General features: G+C 41.6%; 3 protein-coding genes across 5 annotated transcripts in view; 1 reads left to right on the forward strand and 2 right to left on the reverse strand.

The window, feature by feature from the left end:
- STXBP4 (syntaxin binding protein 4) overlaps positions 1–1,288 on the reverse strand; it is a 233,329-nt gene extending 232,041 nt beyond the window's left edge. Inside the window, exon 1 of the mRNA XM_040244299.1 lies at positions 1,205–1,288. The gene's annotated coding sequence lies outside the window, so the exon portion shown is untranslated. The remainder of the gene's footprint in view (positions 1–1,204) is intronic.
- LOC120866514 (cytochrome c oxidase assembly protein COX11, mitochondrial) lies at positions 1,243–10,094 on the forward strand. The gene is made up of 4 exons (XM_040244298.1): positions 1,243–1,706; positions 6,839–6,994; positions 8,920–9,045; positions 9,432–10,094. The coding sequence occupies exons 1-4, from the start codon at positions 1,356–1,358 to the stop codon at positions 9,645–9,647; spliced, it is 849 nt and encodes a 282-aa protein (XP_040100232.1). The 5' UTR covers positions 1,243–1,355; the 3' UTR covers positions 9,648–10,094.
- Positions 9,849–23,058, reverse strand: part of TOM1L1 (target of myb1 like 1 membrane trafficking protein) — a 65,023-nt gene continuing 51,813 nt past the window's right edge. Inside the window, exons 12-16 of one of the 3 annotated variants that reach the window (XM_040244297.1) lie at positions 17,657–17,708; positions 15,890–15,995; positions 15,195–15,276; positions 11,535–11,599; positions 10,215–10,954 (exon numbers count right to left, since the gene is read on the reverse strand). In XM_040244297.1, the coding sequence (XP_040100231.1) occupies positions 11,536–11,599; positions 15,195–15,276; positions 15,890–15,995; positions 17,657–17,708 (304 nt within the window). In that variant the 3' untranslated portion in view covers positions 10,215–10,954; position 11,535. Of the gene's footprint in view, positions 10,955–11,534; positions 11,600–15,194; positions 15,277–15,889; positions 15,996–17,656; positions 17,709–23,058 lie in introns of all 3 variants that reach the window. The other 2 variants (XR_005721675.1, XR_005721676.1) reach the window with 2 other exon arrangements.

A 23,058-nucleotide genomic window follows, 5' to 3' on the forward strand; every position in this document is an offset into this window, starting at 1 on the left:
CACAATGCTAGGAACACACTGGCCTCCTTTTTGTTTTTCAGTGGTAAGTAGCTCTTTCTTGCCTAATAGCCTTTGCATGACTTAGAATTGTCATTGGTAGGTTGCTCCTTATCATCACCCAGGACTAGGCTCAAATAGACCTTTCTTTAGTGCCCCTCCTCTTGACTTTCAATCACACTGTACTGATTGTTATCTGAAATTCTTGTGTATCTGTTACTTGCCTTTCTCCTGAGTCCCTTCAGTAAAAGGACACGTTCTATAACTGATCTTCTTTGACTTTCTCTGTGCTGTATAGCCCCAGTAGGTAGAACGATGTCTGGCCCACAATAGTACAATAAATGTTGAATGATTTGAAGTCATTTAACTTCTCAGGATTTCAGTTTTTTCATCCACAAAATGGGGATAATTATAACTACTCTGGACATTAGCAATAAAGCCTAATGTTTACTAAATGTTTACACTGTGAAAATCACTTCACATGTATATCTTCATATATACTGTTACGATTTTTATTTTACAAGTAAGGCCGCTAAGTTTTAAAGAGGTCAAATAACTGGCCTAAGGACACAAGGCCATAGTGAGGACCCGGGTATGAATTTAGACTTGTGTAACCTCGGAATCTGATCTCATAGTTCCTTGCAAGATGCTTCCTTTCATTACGGCAAAATCGGCTATGCCTTCCGCCCCAGTTTGGTCTGTAGGACAACTGAAAAAAGCTATGACATCCCCCGTGCGTTTATTTTTCAAGATAAGCAGTCCATTCCCTTCAACCCCTCCTTAAATGATCCTCACATCCCGGTCACCATCCTCTCAAAAACCAGTCTGACGACGTCTCTCCCGCCCCAGAACTGGTTAATTTTCACTGGGCAAGTGGTTAAGGGACACGAGACCAACAGAAGCCGATTCCCAGGAGCTGAGAAAATAAAGGTGTGCGAGGGTCCAAGCGGGCTGTGGTTGACACAGGAAGGCTTCCCTGTTCAAACCCAGGACACTGATAGCGGACCAGCCACCAAGGGCCCGCGCGGGACACGGCCGCGCCAGGGCGAGACAAAGCCTGCTGGGGGCTGGAAATTTCAGGGACACAAGCCATGTGATGATGGAGAGCACGCGGAGGAGCGCGAGACGTTTTCCTGAAAGTAAGTTAAACAAATACTGGAGGAAAGCGAAGTGGGAGGAACAGTTATTAACAAAATCGCGAACTTACCCGGCCACCCGGCCTCCGTAGCCCGACCGCAAAAGCGGCTGAGAGCCGTAGCCTAGGCAGCGGCGGGCTCACCCCAGAGCTCGCGAGACCGAGGAGGCCTCGCGAGATCCGGCCCCCTGCCCCTGACAGGCGGGCGCGCTTTCCGGGCGTCATGGGAGGGCTCTGGCGTCCGGCTTGGAGACGCGTCGTGTTCTGCGGGTGGCCTTGGAGCCACCTTGGGCGCCCAAGCCGGGCTGCCGAGAGGGCAGAGCCGTGTCTCCGGCCGGGGAGGAGCGGGCCGGCGGGTACTGAGCAGGGGCTGAGGCGGCTCGGGACATGGAGGCGCCCGAGCCCGGCGGAGCAGCCGGCTCGGCGGCCGAAGAGCACGAACCCCTACACGCGCTCGCAGGAGGAGGACTGGCGGCGGCGGAACAAGACGGTCCTCACCTACGTGGCCGCGGCAGCGGTGGGCATGCTGGGCGCGTCCTACGCCGCCGTGCCCCTTTACCGGCTCTACTGCCAGGTAGGGCTGGCGCGGCCCGCCCGGCGGCCCTTCTGGAGGGGCGGAGGGCTGGGGCGGCTGCCTAGACCGCGAGGCTCCGCGGGGCCCGGTGGAGGACTGTCCGAAATTGCCTCCCCGAGGAAAACGGGCCTTGAGGTTCATCAAGAAAGCGAGTGACAGAGCTGCCGGTCCAACTCGAGCTCTTGTGTTCTTGCCCGTACCCCACTGCCGAGTAAAATTCCCTAGTCTCAGAGCTACCACCCGAAAGGTCTGCAGTCTGCACTCCTGTATCCAGCAATGTCCTGCTGCTCACACGCCTGCCTGCTTTTAAAATGTAATTTATGTTCATACATTCCCTCTGTGAAACACAGGCAGGTTCTGTGCAAAGGTTAACCCTGGAAACGGGAGTTTGCTTGCTACTTCTGCTTAAACTGGGAGTGGCTTTTTATCTGTACAAACTACTGTGATTTAGGACTTTGTATGGATGATATAGGACTTCGAAGCTTTTCCCTTTTGTTAATATGTAACTGTAATGTCTTTCCTCGGGGCTCCCTTTTAGATCAGAAACTCTAGTGCAATGGTTTCCAAAGGGCGGACCCTCCCACGAGCAGCAGCATCATTACCTGAGAGGGGAACTTGAATACAGATTGTTGGATCCAACTCCAGAACTGTGTAATCAGGAACTCTGGTGAGCAGGGCCCAGCAATGTGTATTTTAATAAGTTCCCCAGCAGATTGTGATGCAGACTTAATGTTTGAGAACCGCAGGCACAGGGCTACTTCACCTGTTACATATACATGTTCTGCTAAGTTCTTAAGCAGTAGTTTGCTGCTTTGGGCATTAGGTCACCCATGGAGCTTCTTAAACATATCAGGGCTTCCCTACCCCAGAGATTCTGATTAGGAGACCTGGGTAAGGTCCAGGAATTTCTGTTTTAAAACCGTGCCATGAATGAGAGCTACACTGTGGGTTCATTCACTAAGTGAGTAAGCGGGTTCCCAAACTTTGTTGTATTTTGAAACTGGAATCTAAAGGACTTTTTAGTCTCTTAATATCAGCATTTATATGGGAAGGGGCAGTGGTGGCTTGACTGCTGGAGGATCAGTGTAGAATGTGAGTTAATGTTCATCACAAGCTAGCCTGGACCAAGCATGAATTCCCAAAATACCATTGATGAAATCATAAACAGAACTTAATCCAAAACATCTAGTGTAGATCTCCCCAAACCATGGGGCATGGCCGGGGGGGTGGTGGGTGATTTTATTTTCCAGGGAATATTTAACAATATCTGAAGACATTTTTTTTTTCCCATGATCCAGCGGATATTGGCAATTTGATCTCTGGTTCCTCTGCCTTTTCTAAAACCAGCTTGAACATCTGGAAGTTCACGGTTCACGTATTGCTGAAGCCTGGCTTGGAGAATTTTAAGCGTTACTTTACTAGCATGTGAGATGAGTGCAATTGTGCGGTAGTTTGAGCATTCTTTGGCATTGCCTTTCTTTGGGACTGGAATGAAAACTGACCTTTTCCAGTCCTGTGGCCACTGCTTAGTTTTCCAAATTTGCTAACATATTGACTGCAGCACTTTCACAGCATCATCTTTCAGGATTTGAAGCAGCTCAACTGGAATTCCATCACCTCCACTAGCTTTGTTCGTAGTAATGCTTTCTAAGGCCCACTTGACTTCACTTTCCAAGATGTCTGGCTCTAGATTAGTGATCACAGCATCATGATTATCTGGGTCGTGAAGATCTTTTTTGTACAGTTCTTCCGTGTATTCTTGCCACCTCTTCTTACTATCTTCTGCTTCTGTTAGGTCCATACCATTTCTGTCCTTTATCGAGCCCATCTTTGCATGAAATGTTCCCTTGGTATCTCTAATTTTCTTAAAGAGATCTCTAGTCTTTCCCATTCTGTTGTTTTCCTCTATTTCTTTGCACTGATCGCTGAAGAAGGCTTTCTTATCTCTTCTTCTATTCTTTGGAACTCTGGATTCAGATGCTTATATCTTTCCTTTTCTCCTTTGCTTTTTGCCTCTCTTCTTTTCACAGCTATTTGTAAGGCCTCCCCAGACAGCCATTTTGCTTTTTTGCATTTCTTTTCCATGGGGATGGTCTTGATCCCTGTCTCCTGTACAATGTCACGAACCTCATTCCATAGTTCATCAGGCACTCATCTATCAGATCTAGGCCCTTAAATCTATTCCTCACTTACACTGTATAATCATAAGGGATTTGATTTAGGTCATACTTGAATGGTCTAGCGGTTTTCCCTACTTTCTTGAATTTAAGTCTGAATTTGGCAATAAGGAGTTCATGATCTGAGCCACAGTCAGCTCCTGGTCTTGTTTTTGTTGACTGTATACAGCTTCTCCATCTTTGGAAAAAGCAAGAGAGTTCCAGAAACACATCTATTTCTGCTTTATTGACTATGCCAAAGCCTTTGACTGTGTGGATCACAATAAACTGTGGAAAACTCTGAAAGAGATGGGAATACCAGACCAGCTAACCTGCCTCTTGAGAAATCTGTATGCAGGTCAGGAAGCAAGAGTTAGAACTGGACATGGACCAACAGACTGGTTCCAAATAGGAAAAGGAGTACGTCAAGGCTGTATATTGTCACCCTGCTTATTTAACTTCTATGCAGAGTACATCATGAGGAACGCTGGACTGGAAGAAACACAAGCTGGAATCAGGATTGCTGGGAGAACTATCAATCACCTCAGATATGCAGATGACACCACCCTTATGGCAGAAAGTGAAGAGCTAAAAAGCCTCTTGATGAAAGTGAAAGAGGAGAGCGAAAAAGTTGACTTAAAACTCAACATTGAGAAAACGAAGATCATGGCATCCGGTCCCATCACTTCGTGGGAAATAGATGGAGAAACAGTGGAAACAGTTCAGACTTAATTTTTTGGGGCTCCAAAATCACTGCAAATGGTGACTGCAGCCATGAAATTAAAAGACGCTTACTCCTTGGAAGAAAAGTTATGACCAACCTAGATAGTATATTCAAAAGCAGAGACACTTTGCTGACTAAGGTCCATCTAGTCAAGGCTATGGTTTTTCCTGTGGTCATGTATGGATGTGAGAGTTCGACTGTGAAGAAGGCTGAGTGCCGAAGAATTGATGCTTTTGCACTGTGGTGTTGGAGAAGACTCTTGAGAGTCCCTTGGACTGCAAGGAGATCCAACCAATCCATTCTGAAGGAGATCAGCCCTGGGATTTCTTTGGAAGGAATGATTCTAAAGCTGAAACTCCAATACTTTGGCCGCCTCATGCGAAGAGTTGACTTATTGGAAAAGACTCTGATGCTGGGAGGCATTAGGGGCAGGAGGAGAAAGGGACGACTGTGGATGAGATGGCTGGATGGCATCATGGACTCGATGGACATGAGTCTGAGCGAACTCCAGAAGATGGTGATGGACAGGGAGGCCTGGCGTGCTGCGATTCATGGGGTCGCAAAGAGTCAGACACAACTGAGCGACTGAACTGAACTGAACTGAAGACATTTTAGTTGCCATAACCTGGGAGGTGAAGGGGGAGGGTGCTGCCTAGTGGGTAGAGGCTAAGGGATGCTGCTAAACATCCAGCACTGCAGAGAACAGACCCCTCCCCCCCCACCAAAAAAACAAAGAATTATCCTATCCAGAGTGTCATTAGTGCCAAGATTGAGAAACCCTGCCCCAAACTGAAATGACAAATTTCATTCACATGGATGAAAGTGCAGGGCAGGAAAATAAAAATCTATTGTGGTTTGCAATCCTAAACTTAAATCACAGTTGGATGTTCAGTAGTGACACTTCCAAAAGAACATCTTTTTATTTTTGGAATCACAGAACTTTAGAGCCAAAAATAAGGGATTATGTAAACTACTTCATACACCGAGCTCATTTTATGAGTATAGAAAGTGTAGTGCAAAGAAAGTAAAATTGAGTTTTTGGAGCTACTTAGTGACAGAACTAGACTGGAGCACAGGACATTTTCTTTTCAGGGCCTTTTTCTATTCTTGTTTAATTTTGCAAATCATCACACTAATTTGAAGACTGTATTCAAAGACTGTCAGAAAGAAAACATTCAAGTGACTCAGGTTCTTCAGAAACAAGTTACATCTTAAATCGTAGCCGCCTTGAACAGAAGAATAGGCTTGCCCTCTGATTAAACAAGGGTAAATAAAGGCTTGCCCTCTGATGTGTTTTGTAGGGTTATAATGTAGTTTCATAATGCATGGCAGTTTAGTGAAGCTGATTGACTTGTTTAACAAGCTGAGGTAGTAGTACTGTATTTTGCTGGGAGTCTTCCATAGCCTCAAATTTGGTATTTTTTTCCCAGTATAGTAACAGATTAATTATCCGGAGACCAGAATTCTGGCAGCCTCAAGCATCAGAAGAATGATGACCCTGGAAGTAAGGACTTTTTTTTAAGCATCTCTGATAAGGAAATAAGTAATGAAGCAATAAGTAATAAGCAATGAAGATAGGCAAGAAGTGTCAGATACAGATTATCCTGATGCCTTATGATTAGTCCATTGAGTGACCAAAGAGATCAGGTTCTCTGATTAACTGATGATACCTATGTAAAAGCTGTACAGTACCAAAAAATACAGAAAACATTTACAGAAACAACATGGCAAAATACTTAACGATGCTTGAGGAAAGCAGACTATAGAAGTGAATTTACAAACTAATCTGTACACTAAAAGTTATGATAGAGAAAAGGACCAGATAAGAATGTGGAAAATGGAATTAAATAGTTTTATTGAAATGACAGCATTGTGGGTATATTTTATTTCTATCCATAATAGTAGTTATGAAATACTAGCAATAAGGAGAAAGATGTTTAATGAAAAGTTCAGCGAAAAATTCAGAGCTCTGTTATCAGTGGAGAGTCCATTCTCTTTCAGATGATTCATTTTTTATCATTTTTACAACCAGGTGATTACAGAAAAATATGACTTTAACATACAGACCCTTGACACCCAAAAAGTGGTCACATCATTAGCACATTCATAGGAAATGGTCAGTGATAGTATGTAAACCTTGCTGCTACTGGATTATTGTTTTTAAAATTTTGTTTCATCCAGTAAGTAGGTCATCAGCACCTAAATCTATTGTACTTTTGTTTAGCATATTATGCCTTGTTATCTTTCCCTAGACTACTGGACTTGGAGGATCAGCAGTGGCGGGTCATGCATCAGACCAGATTGAAAACATGGTACCTGTTAAGGATCGCATCATTAAAATCACCTTTAATGCGGATGTGCATGCAAGTCTCCAGTGGAGCTTTAGGCCTCAGCAAACAGAGATATATGTAAGTACTTAAAACAATGTTTAAAAGATTGCTTTTTCCAATTTAAAGATTTCATCACTTACTGTTTCACAGTTTATGAAACACTCATCTAAACTTAATTTCAGAATACTGACAGATTCCATTACTGTAATTCTTTTATTCCCACAGACTACTTTTTGACAGTGCATTACATTTAATGTAACAAAATAGAATCATATTAAGAGTTCACTAAAAAGTTCTCTGGTCACCAGTCTTGAGAGTAGGAACAGCTGTCCCAGTGCGTCAGACAGTGAAAAATATGTCTGCAATGCAGGAGACCCGGGCTTGATCCCTGGGGCACGAAGAGCCCCTGTATAAGGGAATGGCTACCCACTCCAGTATTCTTTCTTGCCTGGAGAATCCCATGAACAGAGGAGCCTGGTGGGCTAGTCATTGGGGTTTCAGAGTCAGACACAACTGAGTGACTAACACTTAAACTTATTTACCCCAGGTAGAGATGATATAGGAAACTGTTTGAAAACATTGGTTACACTGGAAAGTAGTTTACTGGTTTACATCAAAATATCCCTATCTCTCGGAGAAGGCAGTGGCACCCCACTCCAGTACTCTTGCCTGGAAAATCCCATGGACGGAGGAGCCTGGAAGGCTGCAGTCCATGGGGTTGCTGAGGGTCGGACAAGACTGAGCAACTTCACTTTCACTTTTCACTTTCATGCATTGGAGGAAATGGCAACCCACTCCAGTGTTCTTGCCTGGAGAATCCCAGGGACGGGGGAGCCTGGTGGGCTGCCGTCTATGGGGTCGCACAGAGTCGGACATGACTGAAGTGACATAGCAGCAGCAGCAGCATCCCTATCTTAAAATAAATTTAAGGATTTTTGAAGTAGTCATGCTAAAAAGTTATATTGTAGCTCAGAAAGACTGTGCACCTTAAAAGCTGCTTAACATCTTGCCTAGAGGATTTAACTGAAATTACCTCATGAACTGAGGAATAAGCCAGAAAAGTTTAACTAACTCTTATTGGAAAACTCTATGAATGATAGTGCTTTCCCAGGTTAGTAATCCTGACTGAATCTCTTCAGTGATTGAGGGTGTTAAAGATTGTGGCTCTGAGTGTTAATTCCAGTCACATAGTAGGATACAAGGTATTAGTGCCTAATCTGGTACATGTGACAGCATCCTTAGGACACTAGTCAGTGTCCAAATACTGTAAAGCTTGCGACTTAACTTTGTCCATTATTTTCTCTCAAAAGAAAAGTATTAGTGCTTTTTGGCTAAATAAAATTTCTATTTAGTCAGTTTTACTTTGGTTATACATATAATTTACTCTGGTTGTAAACTAAGTTTAAGGTTGGTAACATTCTCTAAAAAGTGAAGTGAAAGTCACTCAGTCATGTCCAACTCTTTGCAACCCCATGGACTGTATGTAGTCCGCTACGCTGCTCTGTCCGTGGAATTCTCCAAGCAAGAATACTAGAGTAGGTAGCCATTTTTTTCTCCAGGGTATCTTTCCAACCCAGAGATCGAATCCAGGTCTCCTGCACTGTAGGCAGATTCTTTACCGTCTGAGTCACCAGAGAAGGGAAGTCTTTTTCTAAACAGAATCTTTAGTCAGTTTATATAATATTCAGGGTAAGTGTTAAGAAGTTAGACTTGGCTGTTCTTGGACACATTTTAAATAACTTCATCTGCAGATTATCACTTCAAGACTTCAGACATACAAGAGAACACTCCGTAATATATGTGTAATAGAGCAGTGGTTCTCCACTGACATGCAAGTAACATTTGAAGGTCAAATGTTCTTGGGTAGCATTCATTATTTATTTTGCTGACTCTTAAAATTAGATTAGGTATTATGGTCTGAAATGAAAATACTGACTAATTTAGTATGGAGTGCAGAGTTTTAAGATTTAAAGTGTTGATAATGTGTATCTTCCTTAAAACAGGTAGTGCCAGGAGAGACAGCACTGGCGTTTTATAAAGCTAAGAATCCTACTGACAAACCAGTAATCGGAATTTCTACATATAATGTTGTACCATTTGAAGCTGGACAGTACTTCAATAAAATACAGGTATAACTAAATGCAAATGTTACAGAATGTGATCAAAGTACCTGAGATTGTTTGGTAATAAATTTACTGCAGTTTTTTTAGAAGATACAAATTTTTGAAAGTCCATTTATTTTAAAATTCAAACTATTTTTTTCATTGCGTATAATAATTATGCAGAGGTTGACAGCCAAACTATATGGATATCAGTTTTTTTAAGATTAGAAGAATTTGCCGATTCTCGATCTTTAAAAGCAAAAGTCAATCAGAGATGAAAGATGCTGTTATCCTATCACAGAATGTAAAGATTATAATGAACAGTATGCTTATGAAAGCCAATAGGTGAAGCACAGTTTCTGTTCTAGGTAGCAGAATAGAAGTACTAACGAACACTTTTCTGTAACTTTTAGTGCTTCTGCTTTGAAGAACAAAGGCTTAATCCACAAGAGGAAGTAGATATGCCAGTATTTTTCTACATTGATCCTGAATTTGCTGAAGATCCAAGAATGGTGAATGTTGATCTCATCACTCTTTCTTACACTTTTTTTGAAGCAAAGGAGGGCCATAAGTTGGCACTCCCAGGCTATAATTCAAATCACCAACCAAGTCCTGCTTCAGATTCATGATTTTTAAAAAATCATGTACCTTGTCTTCTCAGAGAAGTATTTAAACTAATATGAAGCCTTCTGTTTTAAATGTTATCTACTGATGGTTCTTTTCTTCCCAACTCATTTATCCTACTTAGAATGTATGACAGTTCGAAACTATGTATGTTGGCAGGAACTTGATTCAGCTCCCCTTTTAGGTTATCCGCACTTCGTACTTGGAGCAATAAACTTTTATTATTATTTCTCAAATAATTGGTTATTTTCATTACAAACAGTCACTATTTTAAAAGCTCAAAACAAAAGAGTAAATCACTGAGCCCTAACAGCTTACCCAAAGACTACATTTTGATTTCAAATCTGACGGTATTTTCCCCTTAAAATCTAGGGCTATCTTACATTCAGAGTACTAAATAAGTACTTTGAAAGTCTGGTACCATGAAATTTAAATAAAATGCATTAAGCATATCCAGTAGGCTTCCAGCATTTCTTGTGGTAATTCCAAGTCCCCAGATTTTAAATTGTAAGTGGGATTGTGAGGATTTACTAACATTAGAAGTTCTGAAAAAAAAGAAAGAGTTCTTGAACTGTTCTAATAGTAATTCATTTGTCATTATAACTTGTGACAAAGGAAAGTACAAGTTATCCTAAATGTTTTCCAATAGACTTTCTTCCAAAAAGACAAAAACAACCATTTAGTGTTATAAAGAATTGTATTTAAAGGCAACCAATGTAGAGTCCAGTGACCTCTTGAGGGTAAACCTGAAATACAGTTGAACTACAATCATCAAAGCTTTCACAACTTATAATTCTAAATAAGAGTGTTATTTATAAAGAAGTGCAAATTGACTCTTACATTCAACTTTAGGTAAATAAAGGCACTCAAGTATTCTTCCTGAATAATACAGTTGTTCCATGTCATGCTTTCACTTATTAACAATTATTTTGTACTGAAACAGTCTTCATCTACTCTTACCCCATCTCTTGTGATGATTCTAAATGTAGGAAGGCCTGTGAAAACATAAGGTGCTACACTTAACATGGTTGGCCTCAGTACCATGAATTTTTGTTCTGCCTAAGTTTTAAGGGAATGTATATTACAACCAAGTTCTTCTGAGATAAAGCTTAAGCTGCTGTCAGGAACCATTTATGTTACTCTGGAACTGTCACTCTTCTGTTTAAACCTCATTAATGCAGAGGAAAAATATTCCACTGTGGTTTTGATGTTTTGGAAGGTCTTAACTTGTGGATCTCAAAGCTGGACAGGGTCCACCTTTTGGAAAATTGGCACCCATAATGCTGCTAGTGAACTGGTCATCCATTTCCACCTGGAATAAAAAGAAGAGTCAGTTATCTCCATCCTTTCCTCTCTTTCCCCAGTCCTTGATAACTAGACAGCCACAGTCAAGTAGAGGGAAGGTGGGAATGTACTACTTCCACGAGGGAAGTGTGAAGGGAATAAATATGGTTAATAGGTGATTGGTGGCTGTGTGCATTTATTAGTAAATGAATGGAATGATTAGTAAAGCAACAGAATCCAGACCAACCTAGAATAACAGTAAATGGGTTCTACCAGTCCCAGTCAGCAAGTATTAACTGTACATAGAATACAGATCTGATTCTATTGCTAAGAATTTTTTATTGATCAGCTGTTTTTGTTAGCATTAATATTTCTATACCATAAACCAATTTCTGCATTCCCAAGATTTATAATTTTTAGCTAACATGATCACAAAGAATCTATCTCATTGATCATTACAATTTGAGTGACATAGGAACTTGGGTAACACTTCACTCATCAAATTGTCAGACTGAGATGGCCCTTACAAAGCGTAAATAATAAATGTAGAAAGTGACAGTTACGCTAAAATCATGTGGAACGTAAGGTGTGTGAATTGAAGTCTTTACCTCAACAATCACTGTGACTTTGAGCTCCTTTGCGGTGATGAACATCAATGTCTTCATAAATAGCTCTGAAACAAGTCATCATGGTAAATTGATAAATATGGTTATGGATCAATTTCAGTGTACTATTTTGGCTTTTAACTGCCATCATCTTAAACCAAAAATCTGGTGCCATTTTAGGTGTTGAGGCTGTATCAATAAATAAAAACAAAGGTCTCTTCCCTGAAGCTTACATTATAAAAACTATTTTAGATCCTAATGCTGCAATTCCCGTGCATCTTACAAATATGTATCTTATATAACCGTCTTATAATTTAATGAGAAATATGGCTCAAATTTAGACAGCTTGCTTTCTGCTTTAAAAAAAAAAAAAAGCAAGAATTGTTCAGCTTTCCCTGGCTTAAACATTAGAAATTAATATTCTAGCTTATTTAACCACTGCCATCTTTGTACTTTGTGTATACTAATTTTTCTGTGATAATCTTCATTTGCCTTAACACATGCCTATAGATAGAAAATATCTATACCTACAGATATGGCATTAATATACACAGTATAGCAACACATGACTAAGAAAAAGAATCTCATCAAAATCAAAGCACTTTTAAGACACAATCACTAACTTCAAGAAGTGCCAGCATGGTCCAGAAATTTTAATGTTTCTCTATTTTATCTTTCATTTTCCACAGAAGTATTTCAACCTCCTTCACGCTACTCAAATCTATGATGCCCTTCCTCTCAGTCGGAAAAACCTCATATCTTAATAAATGTCTTTACATGGAAACCTGATGTTCCCATCACCAAATCTTCAAGTCTCTTTTCATCTGCACCATCATCTACTTTCATGATCCTATCTAATGACCCCTGGCTTTTTAAACATTTCACTCAGACTCCCTCCCTGAATCTTCAACCTCTCCTTCTCTACTAAATCTTATCCCTCAGGATTCACAGATGTTCCAGCATTTCCCATTTTATAAAATAATACAGTCCTTTATCCCATGTCTACTTAATTGCCTCAGTAATACTCTAGCTGCCAGACCACTCTCCCCAGTTCCTTCGTGTTTAAGTTTCTTTGTAAGCTGCCTGTGCACCGTCTACCTCATCCCTTTTTAATGCACTGAGATTCGCCTCTGTCCCTGTCAACTTCTCCTGAATCACTCATGATGATCTGTTACTTAGTCCATTATCTAGTGTTGAGTCCTTGTCTGTCTTCAGCGACGTTCATCACATTTGTGCACTCCCTTTTTGTTTCCAGACTGCGATTTCCACATCTGGTAATAGGTTCCGTGTTGTTCTCTTTGCTCCTGACTTTTCCATTTCTCTCCCCCTGGGCCTGCAACACTGATTCCCAAACTTGTCACTACACTAAAAACTGCAGGTCTTAATTTGAATGTCACTTCTCAGGCTTTCTCTAACCTCCAATTAAGTCAGTTCTTTCTGTTATATATTGTCAAGTCAATATCTTTCATACTATTAACACAAACTGCAAATGCATGTTTGCCTGCTGATTTAATTTCTGCCTCATTAGATTTGCCCTCCATTAGGTTCAACATTATAAATTAGGCACCAATCATTTCCCCTTGTACATAGTTAATTTTCAGTCATATGTCAAATGAGTGAATTGTGTATGTATATGTATATTCATAAGTACTCTATGTTCTGCTGGAGTAGAAATTCTTAACCTGGGGTTCATGGACAACCAGTGATGTGATAATCCCAGGACTTTCATGTAAGATTTTATGCTTTTCCTTAGGGAGAAGTTCCCTGGATCTCATGGAACGTTTAAAGAGATTGAGACACCCTACCACCCAGAAAGTAAGAACTATAGTGGCGGTGGTGGTTCTTCAGTCCTTAAGTCATGTCCGACCCTTTGTCACCCCATGGACTGCAGCATGCTAGTATCTTCCCTGTCCTCCAGTATCTTCCAGTTTGCTCAAGTTCATATCCATTGAGTTGGTGATGCTATGTAACCATCTCATCCTCTCCTGCCTTCTTCTCCTGTCCTCAATCTTTCCCAGCATCAGGGTCTTTTCCAGTGAGTCGGCTCTTTGCATCAGGTGGCTAAAATTTTGGAGCTTCAGCTTTAGCATCAGTCCTTCTAATGAATATTCAGGGTTGGTTTTCTTTAGAATTGACTGGTTTGATCTTGCAGTCCAGAGGACTCTCAAAAGTCTTCTCCAGCACCACAATCTGAAAGTGTCATGAGCTTTCAAAGTGGTAGGGAGTTCCAAAATTTCACCTCTCCAGCTTCTTGCTATTTCTTACCTTTAATATCTCCTACACCACCACATCTACTTACAACTATCTCATAATTAACTAGATTATAATAATCTGCTTCCTGTTTGCTTGGAGAAACTGATTTAAAAAACATGCGTTCTTGAGACAACATGCCTAGTTTAACCAGTTTCTAATTCCTTAAAGCACTAACATATTCAGTGATACTTTATCAAGCAGAATGAAAGTTTCACAATCCTGTTAGGAAAAATATTTAGTGAACTCCTAAGTTTATCATAATAAGCCTGTGACTGCATAGTGGCTGCCTGTTTAAGATAAGACAGGTTCTACAGGCCTGCTTCACTCACTTACAAATCATTCCAAAACATCACTACACTGAGGGTGTGAACCAGGGGGTCATGGTCAAAAACACAAATGCCCACACATGTCAGGCAGATCAGATGAAGGTATGTGGGGGGCCTGGTGAACTGAGCGCAGCCCCAAACTATTGCTAGCATGTAAAAATGCAGGCCTGGCATTGTCATATCAAAAAGCATCCAGAGGTTCAGAAAGTTAGTGAAACATCCCATCTTTTAACTTGGCAATTAATTTTTATGTGCATATTTAAAATTCACATAGGTCAAACATGACACAGTTGCAGGCAAGATACAGCCTGTAGGCTGCTAGTTTCTAAACAATCATTTCTATGAAAATGCTTTAATCATTTTAAACAAGTTTGGAGGTAACTTTCAGTTAGTCAAAATATATTAAAACTAATGAGCCTGTGTGTGCATGCTCAGTTGTGTCTGACTCTGTGACCCCATGGACTGCAGCTCGCCAGGCACCTCTGTCCATGGAATTCTCCAGGCAAGAACACTGGAGTGGGTTGCTATTTCCTACTCCACTAATGAGGCTACCATCCCATAAATATTTATATACACTTGACCAATATGAAATCACAAAATAATATTGCTTTAAGGATTCCAAGTTAAAAAGTAATTTTTACATTAATAAGCACACTGTTGTCTTAGGTAGTGAAGATTAAAAACAAATTCTTATGTAGTTTTTTTCTGGCATTAGTTAAAGAACAACTAAAATATCCCATCGACGTGGTACTTAAGTCATCAGTCAGTGAGTAGTACCCTTCTCAAGCTGGAGAGAATCTGACTTTCTTCCAAGGCATCTATAAGGAATACACTAATGCACATGATGGTTCTGCTTATTTCTTAGTGTGCAACCCCAGTGTTTTTATTTTTACGTCACAAGGTCAAGAATGACAAGACCAACATTAAGAGCAACAACCACCACAAAATCTCATAAATCACTTTTATATAAGGTCATTGATTTCTGCTAAGGCCTGAACAAAGTTAAATGTATAACCAAACCCTGTGAGCTCTGCTACCAAAGGGAACCAAGACAAAAAAAATAATCATTTTGTAAATGACTTACTCTGTGGTGACAGCAGGAGCTAAGGGATCAAATTCCATTACTTCACAGTAATTGGGTGGCTGGAGATCGTTCTTTGTCATCGCTGTAGGCAACAAAAAGAAACACACATTGTGCTTTTTGAGGAGATACACACAGTTAATACTCTCTCTGACTTTGACTTCAAACAGAAGATCCTAATGAACACTTGACAACCAGAAGCAAGCACACTGGTGTCCCAGCGCTACTGCCCAGTACAAGTCTACAGGCGCCCAGACTCGGACTAAAGGTTCATTCACCTCAGCACTCAGAACACAGGATTCAGTGCACACAAGCACTTCCACAGTCTCCTCATGTCAGTCACGGGGCTTCCCTTGTGGCTCAGCGGTCAAGAATCCACTTGCCAATGCAGGAGACGTGCCTGGATCGGAAAGATCCCCTGGAGGAGGGCATGGCAGCCCACTCCAATAGTCTTGCCTGGGAAATCCCCTGGACAGAGGAACCCAGCGGGCTGCAGTCCATGGGGCTGCAGAGTCAGACGTGACTTGGTGACAACAACAACAGTCAGTGCCTTAAATTTACCTCATGTAGCTGAGAATGCAAATGCACTCTAATTTCTTCTCTCTGCATAACTGTTTTTAATCACCAATAAATCTCTAGCAGACCCATCTATTCTCATAAGTTTCTTTATTTGGTGCAGATAATAAGGTCGTAAGTACCTGGATGATTGCTGGGCAGAGGTGGCAGTCTCTGGTTTGATGGTGTTGCTGGAACGGTCTGTAGGCTAACTGGCTGCAGTAATACTGAATTTGAATGTTCCAGAAACTGAAGAGAGCAGAGCACACGTTCAAATAAACATTCTAAGCTTTATGATTTTGATTCCTAACCTTCCAAGTGGCACTATCACAAGAATCATATATTCTCAATCAGATAAGAATTACTAATGGTTAACTATTATTTTAGTTTTTAAGGTAATATCCCCTTATAAAACCTACTGCTGTTCTGTCTGATTTCAGGCTCCCTGCACCTTAATTCCCATATAAAATGTAAACTTAAATAAAATATATTGCTTAAAAAAAAAAGCCAGGAACGTATGGCTCAATCCAGAGTCTCCTGTCCCACACTGAATACAAAACCTGGCCTCAAAGAGGCAAAACCATTAAGTACAAAAAAGCGTATCTGTCAGACCTGGTGAAGAGAATGCCTCACCACTGGGGACATGGAGCAGAGCCCTGTAGGTGGTGTGATTATCTGAGGGGACACGGGTCATATGCTCTGAAGCAGGCAGAACCAGTGCAGCTGAAGCAGAGTAACCCAAGGAAGGGGGCCGGACGTACAGCCGGAGAGGTGAGGTCAGAGTGGCAGAGGTCAGAGTGGCAGAGGTCACAGCGGCTTCTCAGGCTTTTATCGAGTAGAGCAGAGTCAGAAAACCACAGGTGGCTTTAGAGTAAATGAGTAACATAAACTTTATTTTAAAAAAAGATTTGTTCTGGTTTCTGTTTGGAGAACAGATTGTATGATGGGGTGGGGGTGGAGAGGGAGGTGGAGGCTGGAACAGCAGCCCTGCGGGAGGCCACTGCAGTACCCATCTGATGTAGCTTGCGCTGAGACGTAAAGGGGAGGTGGGAAGAAGTGGCGGGATAACAGATATATTTTGAAGGCAAAGGTAAAACAGTAAAGGTCAAGCACAGTTTCCCAAGGTTTTTGACCTGAACAACAGAAACTGGTCATTTACAGAATGGGGAAGATGGCCGAAGGAGCCAATTGGGAGCCAAGGCTGAAAGAAAGCAAGGGGAGACGTGAAGTGGCAGGTGGAAATGTGAGTTCTGCTCGTGGGGAAGGGGTATGGACTGGAGACAACTTGTAAGTGCTCAGAGTCTGAATGGTACTTCTTGATACGAGACCAAAAGACCAGCGAGGAAATAATGTGGGCAGAGAAATCTGAGGCCTGCCTCCCGGGGTCTCCAACACTGAGAGGCCGGTAGAGGAGAAGAGGTCAGCAAAGGGATGCAGAAGAGAGCAGCAGGAGAGCCTGAAGGGAGCGGTGTCTGAAAGCACATGTGCAGACGGGAGGAGGTGACTGGCCTCAGCTGTTGCTGACCAGGTAGGATGAGCGCTGAGCACTGCAGGACTAGCCAGTCATCGGGAGGTCTCCGGTGACCTTGACAAGAGCTCAGCCCGCGAGGCGGCTGAGATGAGAACTTGTCTGACTGAAGTCCATCAGAGGATGGGAGGAAAGAGAGCAAAGATAGCAAACAGAAACAGTTCCAAGGGAATTCTGTTCCTTTAGTATCTTTCTAATGGAAGTGAGACTATACTTATCATAAATGATTAAAGAGGCAACAAGGAAAAGCCCTAACAAGGGCTTCATTAACACCTTATGAAGAAATTTTGAGCAGAACTTGAGAATTAAGGATTGGGAGCTCCATTTTAGCATGATAATCTGCTCCCTGGGGGCACTGCCCGGGAAGGCCTTCATTACTTACACTCTCGTATGTATGACTTGAGGCGAGGTTTTGGCTGGTCCTTTGGGCAAACCTAGGATAGTGTGATAATACAGCATGATTACCCTACAGTGAGAACACAGTGCAAAACGATGACCTTCCTGGTCTAAAAGCAATACCCCAAATGCACCTTCAGACTGCCCAGAAGTATTAATTTTATAGAACAACTGCCAGTGGTGTTGGTGCCCACCAGGTCATAATGCCCAAATGCCAAAGAGAATGAAGACCAAGCACTGGGGCTGGGCAGCGGCAGCCCGAGACCCCGGGGCACACTCTGTCGGTCACAGCAGCGCCTTCAGTCTCCACTCAGAGCAGCTGCCACCCCATCACTTCTAAAGGATGAAAGGCAAGGCAGAGTAGAGGTTAGGATGGGGCACAGTTTGCAGTGGGAGTAAACACATTTGCCCTGTCTCTTTCACCAAATGCAATTATAAAATCTGGACAGAAGGCATGGGGCAAGTATCTGAGAACTGCAAGGTAAATACTAATTACAAGCTAATTGGGAAAGAAGACTAGAATTGGAATATTAATGAACTGTTGGTGAACTTACCATGTTCTGCCTCTCTGGGTATTTCCGAACTGGCATGCAGTGCAGCCTAAAGCCCAACTGGACAGGGAGGACACACAGCTCCAGGAGGACGCTCATTCTCACTCAAGGAGCAGGAAAGGGAAACCCCAGTGCCCAGAGTGTGCAGGGCAAGCCTTGGCCCTTTCTTCCTCTTCGTTCTTGCACTCTAATCCCCGGGCAATCCCAAGGTGGCCTCAGTGACAGCAGAGGCAAGGGGGACTGAGAGAGGCTTAAGCCTCTGAGAGGCAACTTCCACTCTAAAAGGGGAACTGTGATCATCCCAGGAGGGTGAGGCGAAACCTTGTTTCTTTTATCCTTTCTGTCCTGCTGTTTGGTCCCCATTACAAGCATAGTCAAGGAAATGCATGACACAGTAAACCTGCAGCTTGACTGGAGAGACCAAAAAGGGAATCCCAGGAAAGCAAAGCATCAGGGAAATCACAAAGACAGAGGAATTCAGGACAATGACCTCAAAGTTGTTTACGAAATCCTGGGCTTACACCCTGATCTATGCATCCATGGTTGATCCCAATCAATGCCAAGTGAAAGTGAAAGTGCAGTCACTCAGTCGTGTCCCACTCCGCGACCCCATGGACTGTAGCCCACCAGGCTCCTCCATCCATGGGGTCTTCCAGGCAAGAATACTGGAGTGGGTTAAAGATGTTGAGAAATGAACACACAGCCTGCTGTCCAGATCTTGCAGTGAGAAATGGGTGGCACACATGTGGGACGCATCTCAGTAACACTCAATGGCTTTGAAAATTTAACTGACATCAGAAGGAAAGCACACAGAAGGCAGGCTGAAACTGCGGCATAAACTTCACTAGGTTGTCTGCCTGCTAAAATCAAAGTACCAACATTCAACACAGGATTTAGATAAGACCAAGATGGTGACTGCAGCCATGAAATTAAAAGACGCTTACTCCTTGGAAGAAAAGTTATGACCAACCTAGATAGCATATTGAAAAGCAGAGACATTACTTTGCCAACTAAGGTCTGTCTAGTCAAGGCTATGGTTTTTCCAGTGGTCATGTATGGATGTGAGAGTTGGACTGTGAAGAAAGCTGAGTGCCGAAGAATTGATGCTTTTGAACTGTGGTGTTGGAGAAGACTCTTGAGAGTCCCTTGGACTGCAAGGAGATCCAACCAGTCCATTTTAAAGGAGATCAGCCCTGGGTATTCTTTGGAAGGAATGATGCTAAAGCTGACTCCAGTACTTTGGCCACCTCATGTGAAGAGTTGACTCACTGGAAAAGACTCTGATGCTGGGAGGGATTGGGGGCAGGAGGAGAAGGGGACGACAGAGGATGAGATGGCTGGATGGCATCACCGACTCGATGGACGTGAGTTTGAGTGAACTCTGGGAGTTGGTGATGGACAGGGAGGCCTGGCGTGCTGCGATTTATGGGGTCACAAAGAGTCAGACACGACTGAGCAACTGAACTGAACAGAACTGAACTGAGATGATGTTTGAGTGGGTACTAAATCCAAGAATATATGACCCTAAAATAGGAAAATGGGGATCTGGGGAAGGACTTGAGAAACACGGGGGAGAAGGCAAAGTGAAGATGGAGAAAGAAAGCAAAGTGTGTGGCCACAAGACACAGAAGTAAAGGAGTGCCTACGCTCCCCAGTATGTGGAGGAGGGAAGAATGACCCCTCCCCTCAGAGTCCTGGGAGGAGGCGCCTTGCTTCCTTTCAGACCTCTAGTCTCTAGAACTCTAAGAAGATGAGTTCCATTACCCAGCTTGCGGTAATGTTTTTATGACAACCACAGGAAACAAATACACTCAGCAAAACAAAGACAGCCACACTTAGACATATCATAATCAAACTGTTTAAAATTAGAAAAAAGAAAAGTTCTTCAAAGCACAGACAGAAAGAAGTAACATGGAGTCAACACAGGAACAAGAATTTGCATGAATGTTAGATTTCTCATTAGAAGCCATTTAGGCCAGAAGACACTGGAGCAATGTTTAAAAACTGCTAGAAGAAAAAAAAAAAAAAAAAAAAACTGCTAGAAGAAAAGAACCATCAGCCCAGAATCTTATATCCAATGAGAGTATCCTTCAGGAACAAAAATGAAAATGAAGTACATAAAATATACTAAGAAACTTTCACTGCCATCAGATCTTCTCTAAAATAATGCTAAAGGAAATTCTTCAGAGACAAGAGAAACTGTACCAGAGGAAAATGAAAGGAAAGCAACAGGAACAGTAAATATTAGGTAAATATGACGGACTATTCTGCTCTTCCTGAGTCTTTAAAATTTATTTAAGGGCTGCAAGTAAAACTGTATTATGAAAAAATTGTAAAATAATTTTTTATTGTCTGGTAGTGTTTTTTTAACATATATATACATAATATATACGATAACTATCATATAAAGGGGAGAGCTGTATGATAATAAAGTTTCTATATTTCACTTCAAGTGGGAAAATACTGGTTTTAAATACACTAAAAAAACTGCAGTTCCTAGAGCAACCAGTCCTCCCCTCCCCATATATAAACTGTACAAAAATATAGTAGCATAATAAAATCAATATTAAAAACATCCAAAGAGCCCAAAGTATGAAGGAAAGAGGAAACAGAAAAACAAAATACAACCGAAAAAACAGCAAAGGAAACAAACAGAAAAGCAAATCACACAATGGTGGTCCTAATCCAGACATATTAAATATAAATGGTCTAAGCATACCAATTAAAGACAGACATTATGAGAGTATATAAAAATGTAGACACTCTTCAAATAGTTAAAAGGAAAAAGTTAGAAAAAGATATACCATGCAAATATAATCAAAAGAAAGCTAGAGTGGCTTAGATTACAATCAAAGTAAACTTCAAGGTAAAGACAATTGCAAGGGATAAAGAGGGACATTACATAAGCATAAAAAGAGTCAGTTCTCCAAGAAGACAACAATCCTGAATGCAAATGCACTGAAAGAGCTTCAAAATACACAAAGCAAACAATTTTACATAACCTTTCCAGAAATATCACATACCATATGACTATTCAGACCCTATTGTCAAAGAAACCAACTGTAATGACAGAGAACAGACTGGTGGCTGCTGAGGGTTGGGGGTGGGGGGTGACTATAAAGGCCTAGCATAAGGAAGTTTTTTTGGATAATGAACTATTCTATATTCAGACTGTGGGGATGGTTACATGCATCTATATATATGTTAGAAAAAACATCGAGCTCTGCAGCAAACAAAAAAAGGGTCAACTGTACCATATGGAAATTGTAAAAATAAAATTAGATGAAAAGAAAAAAAAAGAGAGCGAGCGCGCAGGTATTGAAATCAGATGCACTTGAATGTGAATCCTCTTTCTGCACGAGCTGGACAACCTTTGTTTGGCAAGCTGGTATTTCTCAGTCTTGGTTTCCTCCCCAGTACAGTGAGCACGGGGGTACCTACCTCAGCACTGCAAGGAGCACTAGACTAAGGAACCAGAGAGCATTTCCTACTCAGCCTGCTGCCCGATACGAAGTAGGCTATAAACAGGACTTTATCCTATCATCATCACTGCTTTTCAGGAATCCTTTCCATTATGAGAAATTCTACCACTCATTTGTTCTGTGATAAACCGTACTGCAAACAAAAGAGGGGTGGGAAACTCTTAAGACTCCCAGATATTTTGACAGCAGATTGTGCCTCTCATATGTAATCTCTGGGCTTCCCCAAGTGGCTCAGATGGTAAAGAATCTGCCTGCAATGCTGGAGAACCAGGTTCGGTCCCTGGGTCCGGAAGACCCTCTGAAGAAGGGCATGGCAACCCACTCCAGTATTCTTGCCTGGAGAATTCCACGGACAGGGGAGCCTGGCGGGCTACAGTCCATGGGGTTACAAAGAGTTGGTCACGACTGAGCAACTTCCACTTTTTTCTACAAGTAATCTTTGCACATGATTCAACTCAGATTGATGCCTTAGGTAACTTTAGTGCTTCAATTTCCAACACTATAAAAAACCGGACTAGTAACAGTTTCACTCAGGTAAGTTTTCAAAAATTAGAAAAAAATATGTTCAAAAGACATTGTCTAGAAAACAAAACAGATGTCACCCATTGTCCTTCATTCCAGTGAATTCTAAGAACTATTATAATTATTTTGATATCTGGATCTTGGGTAGACAATCATAATAGAGTTTCTAATGATCAGCTGATCACTGTTTTATGGTTCCCCAGAGACTCTTTTTAAAACTAAAGATTCCTGCTATTGAATCAGAGTTTCTGGGGTCTGGCCATTTTACTTTTTAATAGTCATTCATGTGACGTTTATGCACCTTGAAGTATGAGACCCATGAAACCAAGCGGCTATTAGCTAGGATCTGATCTTTGTGTGGTTTTATACATTTTTTTTTTTTTTGTAATGGGATTTCATTTATATGGTCAATCTTTCCCAACAAGATTTTCAGGATAAAGGAAAATAGAATCAGCTACTTCAGACCACATGATTTACTAAGCAACTTCACTGGAGTGCTGCCTACAACATTTCAACAATTACTTGCACCACAGAAGTCAGTACCAGAAGGCGTCAAGTTAAGGTACTGACCCAACCTGGAGGTTCAAATGATACCACATGACTCTTTCCTTTCTCTCTTCTACCCTTACACACTTTTTCCCCCTCTTTTTCTCCCTAGTTTGATTCTCCTTTCTCTTCTCCTTCCTCTGCACCTCTTCTTTTTAACACAGAAAAGTGACCAAAAAAAAATCTAAAGTCCAATGACATAAAAATACAGCCAAGATATGCTGTTGTATGAAAAACAAAAGAAAGCTTTGAAATAGTGCGTACAGTAATGCTGCCCTTCATTTAAT

This window comes from Oryx dammah, unplaced genomic scaffold (assembly GCF_014754425.2).
Source record: "Oryx dammah isolate SB20612 unplaced genomic scaffold, SCBI_Odam_1.1 HiC_scaffold_8, whole genome shotgun sequence".
Lineage (NCBI taxonomy): Eukaryota > Metazoa > Chordata > Mammalia > Artiodactyla > Bovidae > Oryx > Oryx dammah.

Coding starts and splice junctions, on each gene's coding strand:
- LOC120866514 (XM_040244298.1), top strand. CDS start 1,356: ATGGGAGGGCTCTGGCGTCCGGCTTGGAGACGCGTCGTGTTCTGCGGG. Junction 6,995..8,919: donor CTCAGCAAACAGAGATATAT/GTAAGTACTTAA, acceptor TCCTTAAAACAG/GTAGTGCCAGGAGAGACAGC. Junction 9,046..9,431: donor AGTACTTCAATAAAATACAG/GTATAACTAAAT, acceptor TGTAACTTTTAG/TGCTTCTGCTTTGAAGAACA.